This window comes from Sturnus vulgaris, chromosome 10, assembly GCF_052056855.1.
Source record: "Sturnus vulgaris isolate bStuVul1 chromosome 10, bStuVul1.hap1, whole genome shotgun sequence".
Classification (NCBI taxonomy): Eukaryota; Metazoa; Chordata; class Aves; order Passeriformes; family Sturnidae; genus Sturnus; species Sturnus vulgaris.
Genome location: NC_142252.1, coordinates 8,884,625 through 8,908,545, shown reverse-complemented (window position 1 = coordinate 8,908,545; position 23,921 = coordinate 8,884,625). Strand labels below are relative to the sequence as shown.

At 39.6% G+C, this 23,921-nt stretch overlaps 1 protein-coding gene across 12 annotated transcripts in view; it reads left to right on the top strand.

Annotated features, from left to right (window-relative positions):
• Positions 1–23,921, top strand: part of DOCK10 (dedicator of cytokinesis 10) — a 138,257-nt gene that overhangs the window by 82,803 nt on the left and 31,533 nt on the right. For all 12 annotated transcript variants that reach the window (XM_088170716.1, XM_088170714.1, XM_088170712.1 and 9 more), the window contains exons 13-29: positions 376–498; positions 1,107–1,189; positions 6,616–6,738; positions 8,027–8,106; positions 9,202–9,389; positions 10,009–10,074; positions 10,928–11,020; positions 12,895–13,018; positions 13,171–13,292; positions 13,945–14,031; positions 14,575–14,667; positions 15,484–15,602; positions 18,319–18,388; positions 20,845–20,958; positions 22,011–22,082; positions 22,458–22,604; positions 23,656–23,739. In XM_088170716.1, the coding sequence (XP_088026842.1) occupies positions 376–498; positions 1,107–1,189; positions 6,616–6,738; positions 8,027–8,106; positions 9,202–9,389; positions 10,009–10,074; positions 10,928–11,020; positions 12,895–13,018; positions 13,171–13,292; positions 13,945–14,031; positions 14,575–14,667; positions 15,484–15,602; positions 18,319–18,388; positions 20,845–20,958; positions 22,011–22,082; positions 22,458–22,604; positions 23,656–23,739 (1,788 nt within the window). The remainder of the gene's footprint in view (positions 1–375; positions 499–1,106; positions 1,190–6,615; positions 6,739–8,026; positions 8,107–9,201; positions 9,390–10,008; positions 10,075–10,927; positions 11,021–12,894; positions 13,019–13,170; positions 13,293–13,944; positions 14,032–14,574; positions 14,668–15,483; positions 15,603–18,318; positions 18,389–20,844; positions 20,959–22,010; positions 22,083–22,457; positions 22,605–23,655; positions 23,740–23,921) is intronic.

The following is a 23,921-nucleotide window of genomic DNA, read 5'->3' as shown; positions in this document are numbered from 1 at the left end:
TGTTGCCATAAGCTGTTGGCAGAAACAGCAGTGTTACCTTTGCTCCTCCAACATTCCCCTGAGGAATGAGTGACTCAGGCCAGCTTTTAGGTGCTGCCCAAGAGGAGCAGTTGGGTTAGGCCATACTAACATGGTCACACTGGTTTTTGACTTGAGTCAGTCTGTTTGCAAGGTGCTGCATGTGCACACGCTGACCAGCACTAGCACAAAAATTTTCTTTTCCATCTGGCTGTGTTGAATAAGTAGAGATAATGATCCTTAATAATCCTTTCTGGGTTTGGTTTGTTACTATTTCCATCAACAGAGAGCACTGGCAGTATTTCCTTTCTCCAGTAGTGCTGTATACTTTTGAACTGTTCTTCCTTTTATCCACAGGCTCTTTTCTCCATAAGTAATCCTCACTCTGAGATTGTACTGGTGGCAAAAATAGAAAAGGTGCTTACAGGAAACATTGCCAGCAGTGCCGAACCTTACATTAAGAATCCTGATTCTTTTAAGGTAATGTAACAGGAACATCCTTTCCTGCTCTGTAAGCTTCAGCCTGCTGGAAGCTGAAGGCATTGCAAATCGTGCTGACACATCTCAGCAGTCTGTGGCTGCTGAGCAGGACAAGCTCCCAGGAGCCTCACGCTTCAGAAGACAAATGTGCAAGTTCCACTGGCTGGATGAAAGAAGCTCCATTTTGTCTGCAACTTGCAAATCCATCCGTGGTGCATTCCTGTGCTGGTTATGCCTTACTTCAGGGATGTTCTCTTTCAGCAGTGTTTTAGAAATTATGAATACAGAATTTTGTACAGGAGCAAAGTTGGGATAGGCACCTCTCTGTCTCTGAGAGCAGGTGCTGCACCTGCCTTGGGTAATTACAGAAAGAATAACACCTTTAATGCAGTTCTGAATAAAGGAGTGGTGACAGGGTTTAATTTGTCAGCAGCATCATATTCATCTTATGATGTCTCTGCTGTCCCCCCCAGAACCTTTTGTTATGAACAGTATCAGGCCAGATTATTTTAGGGACACTGTAGCCTCTTCAGCTTGAAAGTACTTTGTGCAGCATTTAAGATGTTGGAATGATACTGATGAAATAATTCACATTTCCTTTTTTGCAGTGTGCACAAAAAGTGTTAAAATCCAATAAACAGTTCTGCAGCAAGCTGGGGAAATACCGTATGCCATTTGCTTGGTCAGTGAGGTATGTATTCATTCTTTCATGATTTTATAAGCAACTTAGAGATTATTCCCTTGGACTTCTATCCTTTTATTCTTTTCCACTTTTTCTGCCTGAAGCTAAGCAAAACTTTCTCTCTGGTCCAGGACCCTAGAATATCCTGCAGGCTTTTTGTTTCATAGCCCTATTTTTCTCACAGCTAAATGTCAGTTACTTGCTTGTTAAATGTTACTGTGGTGGAATCTTCTCTTCAGGTATGAAGTGAAGTTGCCAGGAAGCAGCAAAGGTAGCTGACAGAATATCAATTTATTGTGAGTTTCACCACTCATTGGGTGCTAAAAATTACCAAAGAGATTTCAAAGTCATAGTTCTCATTAGAATTTCCTGCCAAGATAATTATGCTCTGAAACAGAGTTGCAGTGGCCACCTAGAAAGTAGGTGCACAGGTACCTGTTCTTGAGGCTCTGTTCTTGTTTTGATGCCTGTCAAGTTTTAACAAAAGTCTAACCAAGGACTTGAAATGCTTTGGGGGTCATATTGAAGGATTATGGTTCAGGTACTCTTGCATTTTTCAAGGTCAGTAGGTAATGGAGAACTTCTATTTTCTCATTTGGCAGGTCAGCTGGGTTTTACTGCAGGTCACTGCAGTGGCAGTAATGGAGTTTTATTCTTTCTCCTCCTGTATAATTTTTTGATTGTCTCATCTCAAGACTGAGGCACCCTTGTGCCTTTTTATCTCCTTTTACCAAGTAGGGCTTTTTTTTCCATTTGTTCTCCCTTCAGATTTTGTTGTAATTCCTTTCTCTGTCCTTTCCCTTTTTTCTTTCCCAGTCTTGTAATTTTTTGTGTAAATTCTTCTTTACTGCTGCCTGGGATGAGAGCTCCCTGACAGAGACCCTCTTGTGTGTCCCTCTCTTCTTTCTGCCATGCGTAGAGCAGGGAATATAAATTTTCATATTCCCCATAAGAAGGAAAGCTGTCAATTGCCAAGTGAAAACATTCCTTCTCCTCTGTGTTTCTGTTCTCACAGTAGCAGGCCAGGTGGAGAGCTGCCTGAAGCTCTCAGCAGGGAGAAAGGAAGAGCAAGTGCTGGGTGAAAAAGTTGTGTTGTGGCATTGCCCGTGGTTAAGGGAGAGAGCTCTGTGTGTGTGCTTCTGGTGTGGGGCATGGTGCACCAGGAGGGCACAGCTTCCCATGACATGTGCCAGGGAAAAACTTCTGATTTTAGAATATTGTGCTTAAATGGTGAAGAAGAAAACATGCAGTGAGGTATGGCCTTTTGAAGGGTTCATTTATATTTTACTTACATACTTTTTTTGTCAATATCCAGTAAGAACAGGAGATGTGAGTGCTCAAGAGAAGGGCAGATAATGTATTTTGATCTATCATTACAAGCTCAAGGATACTCATAAATATTTGCTACTTCTGTGTAGCCAGAGGACCATTCATCAAAATCATATTGATGGGTTGATAGAGACACTTTTACCATGTGACAGACTCTGCAATGGCAGGAGGTGCAGGCTTGGCACCACACTGACCTGAAGCTTCCTATTAACTCTGCCTGCCTGTGCTCTGTGGCAAAACCACCAGTGATATGTTCTGCAACTCAGCCCTTGCTATCTGTAGGTGGCATGATGTTTTTAACCAATTAAGGGTCTAGCCAGGCACTCATGGGTATAAAGAAGGCTAGAACATTCTTCCACAGCTTCAGCAAATCAGAAATAAAATACAGAAAGGTTTTCTTCTCGTTTTGAAAGAAGTGTATTTTCTTTTCATAGGATTCTTCAAGTGTCAATGCCTTGTTGCCTTGTGATGAGGAGTGGGCAGGAGCAGGATTTGGGCTGTGCTCCTCTCCTCTGGCTCTCAGCTGCTGGGCTGTGTGTGCCCCAGCTGTGCTACCCAAGTGCATCCCATAGTGTGTCCTCAGCCCAGACCTGTGGCTGCAGCTCTGAGCTTGCTCTGCCTGGGGAAAATCTTCACAGCCATGAGTGAAGTTGTGCTGCTCTCCCTGTGAGGCAGAGAGCCCCCTAAATACCTGTCAAGCTATGGTGCATTGAGAAAATTCAAATTCCATGCTCATTTACATCTGCTTGTGTAGTAACGTTGTTCAGGTCTGACTCTGGTAAAAGCAAAGTATAAAATCTATTTCTGTTTTCACAGCTTGAAAATAGAAGTTTCCACATGAGGCTATCGCACTACAGGGGGAAAGAAATGGTTTGGCTGTGATAAATAGCAAAACCCTGGCTTTGGAAACGTGTTTTCCAGTTAGTTCATTCTGGCATTAACCACACTCCTGTTTTTGTGTGGAAATTTTCCCTCCTTAAAGCAGTTACAGATGGTCACAGCGCGATTTTTACATATGCATTCAGCAAGCCAAACTCTTGACAGTTGAGTATTGCACATGTGACTGAAACTCTTAATTAGCTCCTGTGGCACCAGTTTGTTAGCATTGCTCAAAAGCATGACTCAGGGTTCTTCCCTGAGTTCCTGCTGGGAAATCTGGAGTCTGTGTGCTCTCGCAGGTATAATTAGGGGATGTGTTAGAATTACAATGTGTCAGAGTCTCATTTTCCTGCCCAAACTGCCAAAGTTTGCAAATATCTACCTCAGCTACATATTGTAGATGTGGGGGGAAACTTCATTCACAGAGATCAGTTTTTACACTCTTACTCCTTCAAACCTTCTCCACCCTCATAAACATCGTGCTTTAAAGCCTAATATTGGAATCCTCCAGCAGCTGATTCAGTTCAGCTGCCATAGGCTGAGGGAGCTGAAGGCAGTGAGGCTGCACTGATTTCCAGTAGCTGCAGATCCTCCACTGAATGTCTGACCCTGGTGGTGAGCAATTTTCCCACAAATCATAAACTACTGCTTCAAAAATAACCTTTTTCAAAGTTAAATGATGAACAATGTGTGTGTTTTCTCTGCTTGACGAGTTTTTAGGATTGTAGACAATCAGCTAACAATGTCAGAAGAGCAGAATCATATAAACACTGAAATACTGAGATGATGTTTCAGTTTTTTTAGTGTAATCTATTAACTTGCTTTCCCCTAAATGACCAATTTTATAATCTCTTCAGGAGTTTAGTTTGGTGAAATTATTTTTAATGAAATAGCTCAGCAAATAGGTACCCAGCACTAAGGTACATCATTAATGTATTAGACAAATACTGAACTCCTGGACTGTGGAAGTTTTTAAAGCATTTCCTGGTTTTGATGTGACAGTTGTCATTCTCAGTATGTTGCCTTCAGTTTGTTCCCTGTGAGCACTCTTGTTCCACCTGCAAGGACATAGCAAAACATGGGATTGCAGTTACTGAACTGCAGCTGTACTGCATTCAATACTTGCTACTCTGGCAATTCTCCAGCTTTAATGAACCTGGGGAATGGAGACACCAGTACAATTTGACCAGTCAATAAAACATACCTTTTTAAGAAGAGTTATCTCGTTTTCAATGGACATCTAAATTAGTCATGTTGTTGTAAGAACTTTATATAAATTGACTACTATGTGTAAGCTGGAGAGATAAAAATGCTTCCTTATTTGTAGTGGATTCATTCCTTTAATTTTGTCCTGGGTGAATTATTTCAGCAGGGATATGCTGCTGAACCAGTCCTAGAGGAAGAGCATGTGATAGGCAGGGAGCATTGATGCTCTGGAGCAGTAGTGATAGGCAGGATGACTTTGTAAAGCCCGTCTGACTCCAAACCAGAGAGGAGGAGTGGGCAATCATGGAATGTTTGGGGTTTGAAGATGCCTTGAGGATCATGATGCTGTGTCCCTGAGCCTCCTGGAAGGCAGTGCTCAATACCACTGACCCAGAGTGATCTACTTCCAGCTTCATTTCCTTTTTCACTTGCATCCACAGCCCTCCTTGGTGAGTGCCCCTACACCCTGCTGCACTGAGCAGGGCTTTGCTCAGTGTCAGAGCTTGCTCTGGAATCAGTTAATAGTTTGCAGCAGAGCCTGGGTTTGCTCAGTATCACCTTGCCAGTGGCACAGCAGAAATCAATCACTCACCCAATGTTTTGGTCTTCTCTCTTAGTCTGGAGGAGGAAGCAGTGCTGAGTCCAAGAAATATCATAATGTCACTATTACTATAATAATTATGAAATCTTTTTTTATTTCCTTTTTCTTTTTTTGTGACAGCAGTTTAATAGGATTTGTAGAGTAAGTGGTGGCTGCCAGAAATGAGGTCTGGTTTCTCCCTAGTAAGCTTTTTGACATGGTATGTTGGTGTGGACTTTATTCCCTCCAACAGCTGGAGGTAAAAATCTGATAGAAGAGAGTTGATCATTCTCAACAGTTGCAAAGAAATGAGAGATAGGGTTGCTTCTCTCAGTTAATTAAGTTAAGATATGGTGCATTTATAATTATTCTTGGGATCCTCTTCCAAAGGTTTACTCCATTATTTTGCATCTGGCAACAATTTGTCCTGGCATCAATTCTTCTTCTCACTGGCAGTGGAACAGAGAAGTAAATTAAGGAAGCAAGATTGGCCAAATGATTCACAGAACAGCACTTAGTGTCAAGAACATTTTACTTTTGTTAAGCAATGTTTTTTCATACTACAGTTGAATCCAAGGTTCATTAATTTGGATAGCTGTTACATTATCCTGTCCAGCCAGCCTATGTGACCCTTGAGGATATACAAAGGGCACTGCAATGTCTTAATTAAATCCTGCAAGTGTCAATGAGCAGGAATGGAAATGTCTGGAAATGTTTTCCTGTGCACATAACAGCTGATATTTATTGTTCTCAGTTATAGATGGTTATCCTTCTTTTCCAGTTCATTGGGTCCTTTGTTGCTGGTTCGTCAAAAATTTATTTGGTGTTCCACAAACTTGTTTTGTGAAGGAATGCTAAGCCACAGTGAGTTGGTGTTGTGCTCCTGGAGGGCATGGGACAGATTTAATGCACAGGAACGTTCATTGAGGTCTCTAACCTGTTTCTTTAAAACCATGTGTTCCTTTATGTGGTAAGAGGTGGTAATTGAAATTTGACAGCTAGCTATGATTTGTATTATATAAAATTATAATGATTTTGCTTGGATAACAACTTCTTGGATGAATTTACCCATGGATGAAACTATCTACTGATGCATTGAATTCTTCAAATTGATTCCTTGAAATAAGGAATCAGTCTCTTTGTTGAAGTGAGGAGTCATGTCTGTGATGGATGAGAGACTTGCTCAAACCAGGTCTGAGGTCTTTGCAGGACTGGGATGTACATGGAATGAACTGAAATTGTCTTTGTCTTGCAATCATAAAGCCTGGCAGGGCTCTCTTGGGGGAAAATCTGCAGAGAGGCCATGAATTCGTGTAAGAATTCATATCACAACCTTGTTAAAAGATTGCATGACAATTTCAAATGCTCAAATATATATATGTACATACATACATATGTATATGGATGAGAGTTTATAAATGTCATTTTTCTTTCTTTATAGGCCAGTTTTTAAAGATAATCAGGGAAATGTTGACAGAGACTCCCGATTCTCACCCTTATTCAGGCAAGAAAGTAATAAGATTTCCATGGAAGATTTGATTAAACTAATAGCAGAATACAGAAGGTAAGGAGAAGTTTCTAATTTGCTTTGAAGCTTTATAAAACTGTGCAGAATAATTGTAGCTGGGCTTTTTTCTTCCATTTAACACAGTGTGCCAAAGTGGCCGTGTTAAATTATATTACATTAGTGTTTTTCACATTAGGTTATTACCTGCCAAAGAGTGCTTGACGTTGGACTTTCCAGGAAAATTGAAACATCATTTGGCACATGAAAATAACTGTTATTATAACCTAAAAATAGGGATTGCTTAAATCAGCTTTTATCAGGGGGAGATGCAGGTGAAGTACCCAACATTATCTCAGGGGAAAAAAACAGGAAAGAAAAAAAGAGTGACAGAGATACAAAATCATTCTTTGTGGGTTTCCCAGCTCCTTTTTTGCTTTTGTTTGAGTCTCCATGGCAAACTCAAGCATGGACATCGAAGTAAAAACTTTCTCCAAGTGTTTTAGAGCCTGTAAATTTCTGAACAGAGGTTTGGCTGGGTAGTTTCCATACAGGTATAAATCAGGTTAATCCTAGAGCAGGATCTGTGTTTATACTGGATAAGTGACATGAGAATTGAACAATTGAATGAGAATTGAACTATGTATTTCTCCTTGTCTCTTCTACTCTAAATGGACCTGAAAATGAATTAATCTAAAAGACTTCTATTCCATTTATATAAAAAGAGATCACAGAAAGATTGAATGTCAGCTACAGGGCTTAGTAAGGCCATTAACTTCTTGTGCCACCTTACTGTTACTGGTCAGGACACTCTACTGACTTCATTAGTGTCACCTCTGCTGTGTTTGTGTCCCTAAAACATCTCCTAGACAAAAGAGATTTAGCATCATGGTTTTGGCACTGCTTAAACTGCTCAGGCACAAGGAATATGTCTTGGTCCCTTTTTAGCATGGCACTTGCAGAAGCCACAATGCTGTGAACTCCTCTCATCCTAGTTCTCATTGAATTCCTTTTAGGGAATATTTCATTCAGATTTTAGTAAGCAAAAGTAGATTAGTCAATTCTTATAAATTTTGCTTCATCACTTCCATTCTTTTCTACAAAATAATACTGCTTGCAAAGAGAAGACAAGAGTGAGACTAAGAAAAAAAAGAAAGCACAAATCAAATCATATTTTATTTCTGCTCTTACATTTGATTAGAGTTTAATAGCTAATAGGTATATTAAATGTCCTTAATGTATCTTAAATATTTTAAATAAGGCTCTCTTTGATTTTTGATTAATTCCTGTGATGTTATGATCTCTGTTGTTCTAATTTTCTAAAATGTTTTCATTTATCTCATTGCAGAGCAGAGAAGATTAGCAAAATACAGACTATACCTGGCTGTTTGGACATTGCAGTTGATTGTGTTCCTTTGGAACATCCAAGTAGGAATCCACTTTAATTATTCTAATTAAATAGGAGATTGTCGTAGGCTTTCCATCCATACCTGCACCTCGAGACAGTTCTGACAGAAGTGTCCATTTTGTAGAAAAGTGTATGCAGGGGAGTGGTTTTGAGTTGCTGTCATTGAATTGCACCACTGTGTTTCATCCTGTGCCTGGGCAGACCCAGCCCAGTTTTCAGTGTCTGTGAAAGAGAAGAGAGAACCCCAGAGCTGCAGCTGGCCTGGAACCACTCCTAGAACCTCCCCTGCCTGCCTGGGCTGCAGAGCCACCTGCATTGTTCTGAAACTGGCAATTTCCTCTTGTACTAGGTTAGAAGGAAGTAAAATTTGGCATGGTATATGTGGGGAATCACAAGCTTCTTTCAGCTTCCTCAGAAGATATTGGTAGGCTTTTCCTGGGGATTATTCTATGATTTGAGGAAGGAATTTTTGGGCAGGGTCTGGCTTTTCCCAGAAATAGTTCTTTTTGCTCTGGGCATCCTTAAGTTGGTGGCCCCTCTCAGCTTGAGTTCCCCATGAAGTTAAATGCCTCGCTGCTATAATGGTATAGGAAGAGAAATATTCTCTGTTCTCTGTCCAGTTTTAATCTCTGCCACTCTCAGTGACAGAGGGCTTATTTTCATCTTCTGTTTCTTGATCTGATTTCACTTATCCCAATTGCATCATATATTTGATCTAGTGCTGCACTGTTCATTTCTTCATTTTATTTATTATGTTATTAGGTAATAGAAAAACTTAAATGAGCTGTAAAATTGATTAGAAGCAGCATCACTCAGTTAATTCTGTAGAAATTGTCCATATACCAATGGGGCTGTTACACCATCAAATGTCACCAAATACTGTGAGTGTCAGAAGAGGTTACCAGTGCTGTCCAGTTTAATTCAAGTGAGAGAAATCATTTAAGGATTATTAATTGCCACTGTTCAGAGGTAATGTGAAGGCATCTCAGCATTAGTAATTTTTCATAAATTAAGGTAGGATTTTGTATGTTCCATCTGAATATTACTTATTCTTAGTAGTAAGACAGTAAAGACAAACACGATATGTGATGGGTCTCTTTTCTTTTCTTTTGAAGACTGTGTAACTTCATCCTTTATTCCAATCAAGCCATTCCATAATGTAAAGGAGCATCAACCTACAGTGGAAGTTGAGGAGTTTGTGCAGGAATCAACAAAATATTCTCGACCTTACAGGGTGTACAAGAACCAAATATACATCTATCCAAAACACCTCAAATATGACAGCCAAAAACACTTCAACAAGGTACAGTGTGTGACTGGTTCAGGCCAATGTGGGGTGGCAGTGGCCTGCATGAGATCTTTCTAGGAATGCAGGAGAACTTATAAATGAGAGGAAAACGGTGATGGCACTGAGTTGGGTCTTCATCTTTTTCATCTTTTTAAATCATATAACATTGGTACAATTTTAATGAATCTATGGGTTAATTTTAAGTTGTAACAGTGATTCAAAGAGAGATAATGTGGTAATACCTTCTTCACAGTTTTCAGAAGGGCTTTATATTAATGGCATAACATGTGCAGATAAAATTAATCTAGATAATGTTTGTAGTTCTTAAATGAAACCATTTGTGTTTCCATGGTAGTTGAAAACTAATTAAGGAGAAGATATAGGTAAGTGCTGGTCACTTAATAGTCTACTCCTAAACAGTCATTTTGAGGCCTGGCTTGCATTTTGCAATTTTCTTGGAAATTTTATTTCTAGTGATATCACTGAGACTTACAGTCATTTATAAATATTGATACACCATCTGTGTGTTTCTCTTGGATTCTGAAAAGGCTTTATTCCAGCTCTTTAGTTTACCTGATTTTTTTATGGCTACCCCATTTCTGATATCAGCTTTAATATGCTCCTGTCTCTCCAGGCACGGAATATAACAGTGTGCATTGAGTTCAAAAGCTCTGATGAAGAAGGAGCAAAGCCACTCAAGGTGAGCTGCAAGAGGAGTTTATTCAGAGGGTGCTGTTTCTGAGGACATCTCTTATAAATTCCAGTGATAAGGGTGATACTGAACCAGAACAATTCAAGTGTGGATGTTGTCATACATCCCTCTAATTTTGCACTGTGGTTCTGTTAGATCCCAGCTGGTCATAGTGATTCCATTTCACAGTGCCAGCATTCTGACTGGTGGAGGGGAAAGGAGAAAATATTAGAAAACTGAACCTTTTTTTACAATGCAGCTTGCTTTTTCTAGAATTTATCACTTATCTTACATTTTTCTTTGAGCTCAGGAGACTTGATTGAAAAGAGTGAGGCACAAAATTAGAAAGACCTGAGACTTAATTCTTAACTTTGCTACTGCCCACAGGCTGTTGCACAGTCCAGCTGTGGTCTAATTTTCCTAGCAATAAATAAAAATGCCATTACTCAGTAATCAAGAGTGCCCAGACAGGACCCTGCCAGAAAAGAGTTTGTTAACTGGGATAGCTTTTGTTATGTTGGAAAGTCAGTAAAAGCACTGTATTGTGTATTGAACTACATAAAAGTGAAATAGGTTTTGTAAAGCTTTTTGCAGAAAACTCTGAAATTGATAACAGAAGTCTAAGGAGTCTGCATTGCTTAATTGAGTATAGGGTAATTTTCACAGAATCAATGGACTTTTACTGGAAGTGTGTATAAAAAAATCCAGGTTTGAGCACTTAAAGCATTTATTTTAATATTTGATAAAGTAATGATCAATCTTTCATGATAATTGTTTTAAATGTACATACATATTAGATATACCAATGTTGGTATCTTCAGCAGAATTTCCCAATGTAATGAAAACATGTTACTTTTATCAGTGTATTTATGGGAAGCCAGGTGGACCCTTATTCACAACCTCAGCCTACACTGCTGTGCTACATCATTCCCAGAATCCGGATTTCTATGATGAGGTCAGTCTGCTTTTTCCTTCATTAAATGTCTGCCAATCTCACATTTGCCAATGAGACAGAAAAATATCTGTACAGAATGCTCCTGTTGCCATTGCTTGTGTATCTGGAAGGGCTGTGCTATGTAGATTGACATATAGTCGTTTTCTTATATCTACTCAGTGGATTGTTCCTTTTGTAAGATGTTCTGAGTACAGTTAAGATGCTGTAGAATTAATTAGGAACAGTCCAGCTCTCTAAAATGCACGTCTGGATTACATTAAGGGTCCAGCTGCATCTCTGAATTTAATGGAAACAGTAAACATTATGATGAAGCGTGGAGCCAAGTGTCAGAACAAATCCCTCGCTGACATATAAGATGTGCATCGGGGCATTTTGGTTGATGCAGTGGTCTGAACAGAATGTACAGTGATGTGTGGTGGCTGCAGAGTCCTTTTAGCTGGTGCTTTTGAGGATGCAGCTATAGAGTAATTCACACGGTAGCCTTTGCCAAATGTTACTCACACGTGCATCTTTGTTTCACCAACACCAAATGTTGATTCCTCGGGCTTCCTGCAGGTGAACTCAATTTCACCCTATCAGTGACTGGTTTATTTGATGGCTTGTGAATGTCAAGTGTCTGTTCTGGATTTTCCACTACTGCTTTATGTGTAGTGATGAGACTTGCAAACAGCATAGAGTTTATGGCCAGCATTTTCCAAACTGTTCTCCTAGTCAGAAAAAATTTCCTCTTTCATTAGAAATGTACTTTGATAAAATTGCTGAGGCAAGATCAGCAGATAATGTACAACTGCATGTGAAGTATCAATTTTAAGATTCCTGTTTAGGAACTGAGGTGAAATTTAATGCACTACATTTTTAGAGATTTTGAACTCCTTGCTAATCCTTTACAAGGATTAGCAACCCCTTGTTTTGGGGTTTAACACATCTGAAAGTGTCCTTCATGTGATGCTAGTGAGCCACGTGGTTTGGAGAGATTACTTTCAACCTGAATGAGGAGCTGAATTCAGATGTGAATAGTCAACTGGGCTGGAAGAGGTGTGCACCTGTCCTAAATGTCCCTAGTAAAGCAGGTGCAGAATTTAAAAGAATGTAGGATGTTAAGAAGAAAGTTGTCTTAATCTCTTTCTCTGGGTGCCCATTTTATATCTGTGTTTATGGTATTAGGTTCCTACACTTAAGCTGATTTAACACTGGAAGCATTTACCAACTATTTCTAACCCTTACTTTAGCATAGGATTAGCTTGGATAAATTTAATCACAGCTCACAGGAGCAAAGGGTCATTTTTATTAGTTCTTATGGTAACATGCTCTGATTAGTTTGTATTTTTATTCCAATAGGTTAATAATACCTGAAAACCATTTCATGGTTTTCATGGATGGCATGATAAGGGATTTAGGACTGAGAAGAAAGTATAAATAAAAGTGTCTTTTCATGTCAGCCTTTTTTACTTGGTCTTTGCCATGAAATGATAAGGAAGCCATAGCAGAGATGTCATTTTCATTTTAGTTTGGTTATCCTGAAAATATGAGCATGGGGCTAGCTATTTATGGCTGCTAAAGTGCAGGTGATCACTGCTAAGCAGAGTCCACCACTCTTTAATTCTGTCCTCTTTCATCTTGTGTTCTTTCATCATTAATGAAAATATTCCTCCACAAGACAAAGTAGAAAAAAGCTATTTTAAGTAAAAGTTATAGATGATCATCATAAACAATTTCCTTAAGAGAGCATTTCTAATCATGGAGCAAACATTACCCAGTAAAGGCAGGCTATGCTTAGACGTCTGTGTAGAGTGATGTCACTCATTTAGCCCATCTCTGATGCCTGGTTTAATTGATTTTTAAACTAAAGTGAGGTGTAACATTTTACATTTCAGGTGAAAATTGAACTTCCCACTCAACTCCATAAGAAACACCACATTCTGTTTTCATTTTATCATGTCACCTGTGACATAAATGCAAAAGCTAATGCCAAAAAGAAAGAGGCTCTGGAAACACCAGGTACCTGTAGTAGAATTACTTTCAATTATAAATATACATTATGTACATTCAAATAAGGATTTCAAAGTTTTTGGGCTGGATGTTATTGTCTTCCTTTAAACTTTAGAAGCTTGTTTTTCCAAAGAGTCCCATTTATTTGCTTTTGTGCACAGTGGGGTTTGCCTGGCTCCCTTTGTTGAAAGATGCTCAGTTGGCTTCCCAGGAACACCACGTGCCAGTGGCCAGCAGCCTTCCCCCCAACTACCTGAGCCTGCAGGAGCCAGCAAGCACAAAGGTATTCATTTCCACTCATGTGACACAGATGGCACAGAACATTCACTGGCAGGTGGTTTGCATGAGGTCAGACTGCCATTTGCATTTGCTGGGGAGAGTAAATGGGGTTTCTGGTTTAGAATATTCATTTGCATATCCCTGGATATAAGAACTAATACATGCAGCCCTGATCTGAGTGTCCTATATTGCTGATTCACAGGTATATATGGAAGAAGTGTGTTTTATGTATTCTACAGTGTTGTAACTCCTCAAAATGTGAATCAGAGTGGTCAAAAAGAACTCTTCACAAACTCAGGCCATATGACATTCATTCTCCAGCTGATGTGATCCACACTCATGATTCATTCTCCAGTTTTGTGGTGTGGTATCATTTTTTCCTGCTGATCCAGTCCAGCTTGGATTATTTCTGCCTTCTTGTGTTTGTTTTGCTATTGTCATGAGGACAGGGTGGGGCAGGATCTGGTCCCTTGAATGGTAGCATTGGTCTTGTGCTGAAAAGTGGGTTTGTATTGCACTGATGGTGTTTGTGAAAGCACAGCAGCCAGTGCAGTTCATGCACATTCTTGTGCAAAGCTTTGCACTGAAAATTTGATGCAAACTTGAATAAGTAGGAAATAGGTGGAAAATATTTTTTGTTGCTTTTGTTCTAACAGCAGCTTGGCAGTGATATAAAATGGGTAGACAATGGGAAACCACTTTTCAAAGTCTCTACTTTCGTTGTATCAACAGTAAATACTCAGGTAAGCCAACATTCCTCTTAGCTCTGTGACTTGCTTACACACAAAAAGCATCAGGGAATGTCTGAAAGGGGTTTTTAAATCATGCATGAATTTGTTTCTATAACATTGAAAGATTATTTCAGTGCAGAAGGGCAAGATGCCAGTGATGGAATGTACACTTAGGGATGCACAATTCAAGGAAAAATAAAAATTGTTGAAGATGATACCAATAGAAAAATAGTGGAATATCAGTTTAAACAGCAAGAAAATAAATTTTAAGCACCAGGAAGAAAAAAAAATTGGCCTTTGAAACCCCTTATGTTGTGAGGAAAAAATTAATCACTCACAGCAGTGAAAAGGGTTAGTCAAAGCACCTGGAATTTAGCAAGCTATGCTGGCCAATGGTTTGGATTCAATAAATTGATTTTCTTTCTGTGACTCCAGTATAAGATGGTGGGGACCAAGTGTGTTCATGGGTGTCACGGGTGATTGCTGTAACCAGTTTCTGGCACTAAATTATAATCATCTACAATATACATTAATGTGAATGTTTCCTGGTTTTAGGATCCATACCTGAATAACTTTTTCCATCAGTGCCAGGAAAGGGAAAAGGATCTGTCTCAGCCTCCTACCTCAAACTTTATCAATTCTTGTAAGGTAATGTAACCTGCAATGCAAGTTGTACTATACACCTGTATTTTGGGCTTTCTCTCAACTGATCCCCCACTGCAGAGTTCTAACCATGGCACAGAGGTTTACCAGGAGGCAGAGGGTCTGTGACAGCTCCAGTCAGATGGACTTGATGTGACAGATGCACTGCTGGTCACCAGCTGCCTGCCATCCCTTCTCATCTAGAGCAGTGCTGCATCTCCCCCAGCAGCTCTGCTGATCCAGCCTGTGCCCAAGCTCAGATCCCCTTAAGGGATAAGGGAATGTTGCTGCAGTAATGTCTGGGGAAGGGAGCTGCAGTATTCCTCATAATCCTCTCTTGCCTTAAATAACTTCTATCCTTGCCTCCTCTAAAATCCTGGATGCTGTTCAAAGGGCTCCTCAGGGTATTTGGTGTGTGTAAATCAAGAGCTGCATTAAATGTGTCTGTATTCAGTAGAGGTCAAAACCTGTGAGAAGGGAGGAGTATGACAAGCAAATTAGAAGAGCAGCAGGTAAATGTAAGGCCCTAATTCTTTATCTGTTCATGAGTGCTGAAATCCAGAGTTCTTCCTGTGCACTGTGCTTGTGGAACGTTAACAGGCAGATAAGCAAGAAAACTGAAGGCAGATGTGACTCTGTTCCATCTCTGAAGTGACTGAACCATCATACATATGAAATTCATTATACTCCTGTTTTCCTCCTGCTGTTACACCAGTGGCTGCACTGCATTTTACTTGCTGAAGCAGCAAAGCTGCACGGCACCTGTCAGCTTTCATTGCTTATATTGGAAGTCTCTCACTTTTTTTCTTACCTCTCTTACAGAATTTGTTGAGGATTGAGAAGATCCATGTGATTATGAATTTTCTTCCTGTAGTCCTGAACCAACTCTTCTGGGTTTTGGTGCAAAACAGTGATGATGAAGTTACAACAGCTGTGACCAGGTATCTGGCTAACTCCTGTGTATTGTACAGAATTCCTCAAATGCTGATGTTAGTGCAGTTATAGCTGCTCTACGACATTTAGACTTCAGTGGGTGAGAATTCTGCTTCCCCTTAGCACTGGTCTCTGCAAATAATACATGGAAGTTTTGGTATCATGTGGCTGGAAATCCCTGACCATGGTGGATATGTCTGTCTGCCCTGAGATAATCCTAGGGAAAGCTCTCATTCCTGAGCAGCTAAGAGCTTCCTGACAAAGCTGGGTTTCAGCTTTGATTTATGTTTGGTTCTGAGGATGTGGAGTTCAGCACAGGAAGAGCTCAGCATCTTGCTGCGTCCAGTGCAGAGTCAAACAACCAGGTCACACCATTCAGGAGCATTTTTAAATTAAAATATATCAGCAATAACTGAAAAGCTATAGAAGCATTTTCCAGAGAGCAGGCAAACAACTGCAATGATTTGCTGAGTCTCTCACCCTTCACATAATGAAATTGTCTTTATTGATGCTGTTAATCAGGGCAGCAGGAAAAAAAACTGGCGAGATTATTATTACTGGTCTCTGCAGGAGGGCAGAAAGTTGTGTTGCATTTACTTGAGGCCATAGTGGTGTTTTTGTTGTAGCTCCTCCAGCAACTAAACATGGGGACTACAATACTACTAGTAGGAAAAAATTACAGCTGTCCTCTGCAACCCTGTTAGACTGATCAGCTGTCAGTATTCTTTCTTTCCTTCCAGAGATTATGCTTCAGAACTAGTTCCTGAAGAATGTTTAGTTAGGGATACTTAAAGGAACAAGGAAGCAGTTCCTCATCTTAGCCTTGGAAAGCTAAGTTTCAATATGCTTTATCAAAGGATCATGGCATTTTTCAGGGCACAGTCCAGTTTTTTACCACAGCTAGGTACTAGGATTAAAAGATCCTTTCCTCATAAGTGTGTGTAATTTCATCACTGCACACTGTTTTCAAAGGGGCAGAGGCCAGCAGACCTTTGCTGGGGACACCTTTGTGGCCAGCAAATCAAGTGATGTTAAGTCTAGAGAAAATGATGAATTGTGTCCCAGGGTAGAATTTCAGCATCAGTTAACTGACTGGAAAAATGCTGTAGAAGAAGCAGCTGTTTAAAATGCAGTTTTAATGATTAGGTGGAAAAATTGAAGGATGTTATTTTTTTTCCCTGCTTGAAATTTTGACTATACACACACCTGGCCCAAAAAAAAGGAAAAAAAAGAAGGATTGTCAGTGTTTTTCTTGCATGTGTGGTGTCTCGTCTTTTGAGCTGGCAGAGCTGATGCCAATGGGAATATGCCAGTCTGCTGTGTGTGTCATTCATTGACGTGTCCTATATATACACACTGTGTTTTGTTCTGAATAGCTTGAAGCAGCTTGTGTTGAACTTACTGAAAGCAACAACAGAATGAGAGCATGGATTGGCTTATGTGTTGTGGAGAAAACATTATTCCTTTTATACTCATGGTTATTTACTTGTCTGGGGGCCCAGTTGTGTCATCATTTCCCTGTCACATTTTTGCCAGAACTCATTTTAGTTTCAAGTCAGAATGAAGGTTAAAAGATCAGAATGGGCACAATTAATTCTGTCATGGCTTTTGTGTTTTGCTACAAGTTTAACTTCTACTAACAGCAAGAAATAAGATAAATTAAAAATGCTTAAGGGACTTAGAAGGCTTTTGGATCCAATAATAAGAATTGCCAGAAGTCACTCAAATCACCAAGCTAGTCTAAGGGAGTACTTGTATGTGGACCACACTCAGGCATATTATTAATCTATTTTAGTCGTACTGTTACTATGCCTATCCCTACATTTTTTAACATAAAAGTAAGATTATAAAATTGCAGAGTCTTTTCTATATAAAGTATCCTGAAAGAATGAATTCCCAATAATCAAAAGGAAGGGGTATGGTCAAGTTGAAGACTTCTTGCCTAGATTTGTGTTTCCTGCAACAAGATGATCTCAAAGATCGTGTCCATCATCTAATGGTCGGTGTACAAACTGAAAAGTTTGTTACAATTCTCAGTTTCACATAGTTAAATTCTCAGTTTCCTGCTGTTTGTAGGAGCTCAGTTTTGAGAATGAGTGCTGGTGTAATCCAGGCAATTTTCTTCCCTGTTGCTGATTCCCAAGCTTGTCTGTGGTGTCTCCAAGTGTCCAGCCTCTCCCTGCTGTGCTGGGCTGGGGATGCTGTGCTGAGGCTGAGTCCAAGGACATGAGCAGACAGTGCTGCAGCCCAGGCTTGTGCTTGTCGATGAACTGTGCCAGCATAAGCAAAGTATCAGGGGATTTGCACAATTATAAAGACTTGTGAGAAATTAGCTAGTAGCATTCCTGGAGAAAGGTGCTCTTGCCTCTCTGTTTCATTAAAGTATTCTAATTTTTGTTATCCCACAGTATCCAAGGCCTAATAAAGTTCAGTTAGTTAATATTTTCTCTTGTTGTAGTGACAGTACAGTTTTTATCCTTAACACTGGGTGCAGTGTTAAGCAAATGCATATATAACAGCACAATCCAAGTGAGTGGAAAGCCCAAGAAATGACTGGCTTTTCCCAGTGGACAGAATTTGCACATGATATTCATCATTTGGATCACATCCCTCATGCACTGTTTTACATGAGCTTACAAGAACAGGCCAATGGGAGTATCAGGTAGACTTTCTCTGCCATATGACACAAAATAGCTCAGTTTTTGTTTCTCTTTTGTCTTGCAGAGTTCTTACCAACATTGTTGCCAAGTGCCATGAAGAACAACTAGACAACTGCATCAATTCTTACGTGACGGTATGGTTGGTGTTGGAGTGTTAACATTTTGTGGAGAGATGGGTTGGGTTTGGTGGTTTTGTGGGGCTTTTTCCTGTTTATTCTTAGTTGTTTGGATCTTTTTCTGCATTTGCATCATAACTTTCTGCCACTGAGAGACTCCTGTTAAGAAACTTTAATACTCTTCTGTTGAGGACAAGCAGCTGCTCAGGTCTTTGCTGCTGCTGCAGCTTTTTTTTCCATAGAACACCAAGTTGAGCAAGCACAGGAGGGAGAAGCTGCAGTGCATTCAGCTTTTTAAATCTTTTATTGTTTTGAAGACTAGAATATGTATATGGGTAGGTACTATATATGGAGTTTGCTTTTTGGAGTGGACTGTAGTATTGTAGAATATTACTTAGAAAAACAAAGGACTGGCCTCTTCAAAGATGATCTGCTTGTCATCTATATCAGTTGGACATCCATTAAATGAGCAACTATCTCATCATCAATACACTTGGGTAACAGCTTTATAAGCTGAGAGTTTTATCAAGTAGTGTTTTTAAGCAGAAGCACAAATTAACTGCAACTACTGGCATGGAGAGAAAAATCCATGCACAAGTGAACCCCATTAAGGGTGTTACTATTCCCTTCCCTTTGTTGTTTTCTCTCTCTTTTAATTGCAGTGGAGAGGGATGGTAATTTTTATTCTAAACTTGTTTGATGTATCAGTAGTTAGAAAGTTGTAATAGCTTTGAGTGTTATGTTTGCTGACTTAGCTGTGTATTTCATAGAGGAGAATTGAAGGGTATTCAAAGAGTTGAAGGAGATACTGCCATTGCTTTGTCTCTTGTCTTGCTCTGGTCACTGGTGACAGAACTAATGGAGATCATGATAGTAATGAGAGAGCCCCCACAGTCGTGGAAAGAAACTGAGACAAACAATTGTGTGGAGTGCTGTCTGTAATGACATCCTGCTTCACCGTGCAACAAGTAGCTCTTAGAAAGTACATTCATTTGTGGATGATGAGTAGTATTTGTGATATAAGCTTGGAGGGAGGTGTTTCACTTTAGGAATAAAGTGAAAGCAAATATAGTCCTGATAAACTGGAGACTTTAGCATGTTCATGGGTAGAAATATGAAAACTTGATAGGAGTCAGGCTGCTAAATGGGAAAATATTTTAATTTCAGTGTTGACAACTGTTGATTGATATTTTTATGGCGTGTATTTACTTTCCTACTTTATGAATGTATGTGTTTACAGGTCATGCATCTCAGTCTTTGAGTAGTTAGTCTCAAGTACCCCAATTTAAGCACAGAAGAATTCTGCTGAGGTCCAGCAGAGCTCTTCAGGCTCCAAAATAAAAAAACAATGTAACAAATAAATGTAGTTAATTAAAGGGGCATTAAAACCTCTTCTACTCAATAACTTTTCAAAATTGCCATAAATATCTACTACATGACCAGCTAATAATCTTTGAAACTACAAGTGATTATTAAGTTACACCATAAATCCATTTGGTCTGTTTTCTCATTTCCAGCAGCAGTCAAAACCCAATAACTGGTAATCTCTTTGTTTTCCATCTGTAAGGAAACAAATACCTACTTTACAAATGCTGTTTTGGGAATAAGTAAGTTGAGAATTGTGACTCACAATGCAGCAATAATGTGAAATTACACTGACTTAAATAACTGGACCCAGAAGTGCCAAACTGCACAGGGAGAAGCTTATGGCATCTGCTGTAGAAACAAAGCTGAATATTAATAACTTGTTTTCAAGAGATGTTTGTTTCTTTTGCCAGCCTGGTTGGATTGAAAAGATTTTTGATCCCAACTGATGCCCTGTCAGAGATGTTGCTTTAGGGAAGGTGCAGTGGTACCAAATTATTAGCTTAAATTGTTGAACACTCATGGTAGGTTTATGAGTTCCTAGCAACTTGGTAGGTAAATTCCTCCCTTGAGGGCTCAGTTTCTACCAGGGGTATTGTTTTGCCCATCATTCAGCTGCAGTGCTGCTCTACACCTTTCAGGATGAAGAGTTGTTACCAATTCTGAGTAGCTGTTGCCACTGGAAGGAAGGAGCAGGTGAAAGGTGACCTGGACTAAGTGGGTGGAAAACCCTCCACACTTCTCTGCTTGCTTTTCATTTCTTCACAGGTGAAATGGCTTGAAAGGCAGTTTGGAGGTGTTGGGATCCTATCATCTATTCAAAAGTAAATCATAGTGCTGATTTTAAGCAGAATTTCCTCTTGATTCACATTAAGCTGAAATCAACAGGAAGCTGTCTTTAAAACTGAGGTTTTGTAGGGAAGCAGTGCTGTGCCATTACTGCCAGGGAAATTAAACTTTATGTGAATGGATTGTTCAGTTGAGATCTTTTGGCAGCAAAGTTTGTCAGCTGTTAGTGATATACAAATAATTTATCATCTCCTACTGAGGCTTTTTTGCATTTGTTTAATGCACATTTTGAAAGTTTTTCTTTTTTCTTTCTTCCTCAGTACGTGTTCAGAACCAAATCATTTGATGAAAGAACTGTCCATGAGGAGCTGTCCAAGAATTTGACTGGTCTGCTGAAGTCAAATGAACAAGTAACTGTGAAACAAGTTTTAAAGGTGAATGATAATTTGAATTAGCACATTTGTAGTTTTATCTCTTTCTCTTCTTTCTTTTCCCTGTATGACCTTTGTGCAAATCACGTCCTGCAGTGATTCAACAGTCAGACTTAGCAGAGCTGCTGCAGGTTCTGTGCATAGCACATATCTCAAGAAGCTGCGGTTTGCATAATACAATTCCTCCTGTCTATTGCAGCTCAGTCAGAGCCTGAGACCTAGTTCTTACACAGTATGATGTGGGCAATTAGTTTTAGGATACTCTGTTCTGATTTTTAACTTGGAAGATGCAAGGGAAATATTGATCTGTATGAAATTCATGCATCTGTAAGCTCTGTGCCTGAGCCTCTGGGTTATGGTACAAGAGCTACCCAGTCCAGCCCAGGACTTCCTAGAGGCAAAAATGTGTTCACCTGTTTAAAATGAACCAGTTCTGATTTTCTTTATTAAGCCATTAGCAAAAAATTAGTCTGAAAAAAGCAGAAAATCTGCAGAAATCCCAGACTACAAAAAATGGGTTTGTTGTGGGGTCATTTGGGGTTTTTTTTGCAATGTATAAACTTTCGGAGTGTATTTGTTTCACATATATCCTGAGCTATTAATCTGTATTGTACCTATTCAGTATTTCAAGTGGTATTTGAAGAGCCACTCTGTTCAAGTACCATCTTATTCTGTGCCAAATTACCCATCTGATGGATCTCACAAGGCAGGTTATTCTCTGCAGTTCTCTGCATCACACCTTTCTGCTGGTTCCCTGCGAGCAAACCATGAAGACAATGCTCGGTAGGAATGGGAAGTTTGTAGGAGTGGTGCTTGGAGGCTCCTTATTGCAAAAAGCCACAGTGACAAAATGCCTGAGGTGGCTTCACCTCTCTTAAGGACATGATCCAGTGTTACTCAAATACGTGGCACTTAGATTTTTAAATTTATTTCTCACGTGGTGTTTAACACCATGTGCATTACTGAGACATGCAATCCATCCATAAGGAATGGTAATGCATCATAAGGTACTTAGCAGGTAATCATTATTCCACTCTTTTCCTTCTTTTGAACAGCATTCCTGGTTCTTCTTTGCAGTCATCTTAAAATCAATGGCACAGCACTTGGTTGATACAAACAAAACAAAGGTAAGTTTATATACAAAATCTCTTAGGGAAAATATAAATTGCAGAATCCTGGCAAATGCACTTGTATATATTTGAACTTTACTGCTTGACTGGCCAATAAAATAAATCCTGTGAAGCTTGGTGAAATATTTGGTTGTCCTACGAAAACATTCTATTACCTGCTAGACTCCAGCTGTTCTTGATTGTACAAAGATAGATTGAGGATAGATTGAGGACATGTTTCCCACTTTCCTATGGACCGGATTCTTCTATTTGGAGTTTGTGCTTAGAATGGATCCATGGAATTCTAGGAATATTTTTCTTCTATGTTGAATGACCTGTGGTTTACTGACTTTATTCTTGGTCTGAATGTTTGATGTTCTGTTCCCTGCTTAGGTTTCTCGAACTCGGAGGTTTCCGGAATCATTTCAAACTGAGCTGGACATACTTGTGCTGATTTTAGCAGACCATGTTGTTTGGAAGTACAGAGATGCTCTTGAGGAAACCAGGAATGCAAACTACAGCACTGCCAAATTTCTCAAGGTGAAGTGTTCTATCATTACAGCACATGTACTTATTTCCCTATATGTAATACAAACTCCAGACTAGTCTAGTCTAGTCAAAGGGAGTAAAGGCAATTCTGAGTGGGTGATGGCTCAATTTGCAAGTTCAGTGGTGACTGATAATTCAGTTGGTCTTTGAGGATGCAAAGGCTTCATGTAAATCTGGTCTAAAGCAATTGTAATTAGTTTCTGTCTATGCTCTTGAAGAGTCAAAGTTTTCCAGTTTTGCAGATTCTTAAATTATGTTGAAATGGTTAAAACATTTGGCAAGGAATGCGACTTCAGTTAGACTTGAGCTAGTACTCTTTTTTTAAATGCTGGAATTCTGAATGACTGTGGGTGGATTAATTGTTCCTAATCAAGGAATCATGTTTGAATGTGTGCAGCAGAAGGCTTTGCTAGTTTTGCAGAGTTCAGGAACTGCAGAGAAGGAGGGCATTCAGGATTGCATTCTCTACCTTTGTAGGCTGACTCTGCAAGGAAAATGTCAGTAACTGCAGAACCAAAGCCCTCAAAACCTTTACACCTTCTGCCATATTTAGCCCCACCAGTCAGGAAAAGCTGTGTTCTCATCATAAAGCAATGGTGTCACACTTTGTCCCAGAGAGAGAACAGCTCAGACAATGAGCATTGTGGCTGGACTGATTCCTCACCAGTCCCTGCCCTGTGGCTGAGGGAGATGCTCAGCTCTGCTCCCATCTCCTGCCACCTCCAGTGATGGATGCAGGGCTGCCATGCAGGAGTGACTGCTGCTGGAGAAGCTTTCTCGAGTGCACTGTACACTGTGGTGGTTCCTTTAGGCTGCAGACAGTGAAAATGAAAAGTTTGATTTATTCATTATTACAGAAAGTAAACATAAAGTTGAAGGGAGATTTCACCAGGTCCCTGATGTTCCTTGACCTGCTTAGGACTTACCTTATCTGTGCACGTGATTCCAGTGTACAAGTGACACAAAGTGATCAGCCAGGTAACTGAGACCATGTATTGGATTTTTTCCTATAAAATAATAATTATTTTTCCCCCTTTCTTAGCGCTGTTTTACATTTATGGATCGTGGATTTGTGTTCAGGATGGTCAACAATTATATAAGTATGTTTGGAGCTGGAGATAGCAAGGTATGACTGATTTATTTGTTTGTGTCAGTTTTTTATAAAGTGACTGACTAGCAGAATATTTTTTGATATTGAAACTATTTATGAATCCATGATTTCACCAGGCTCAGAACTCAAGTCAGTGAAAATATTTAGAGTAAACATGGATTAAATCGTCTTGGGTTTAATCCATGTGTTCCCTTCTC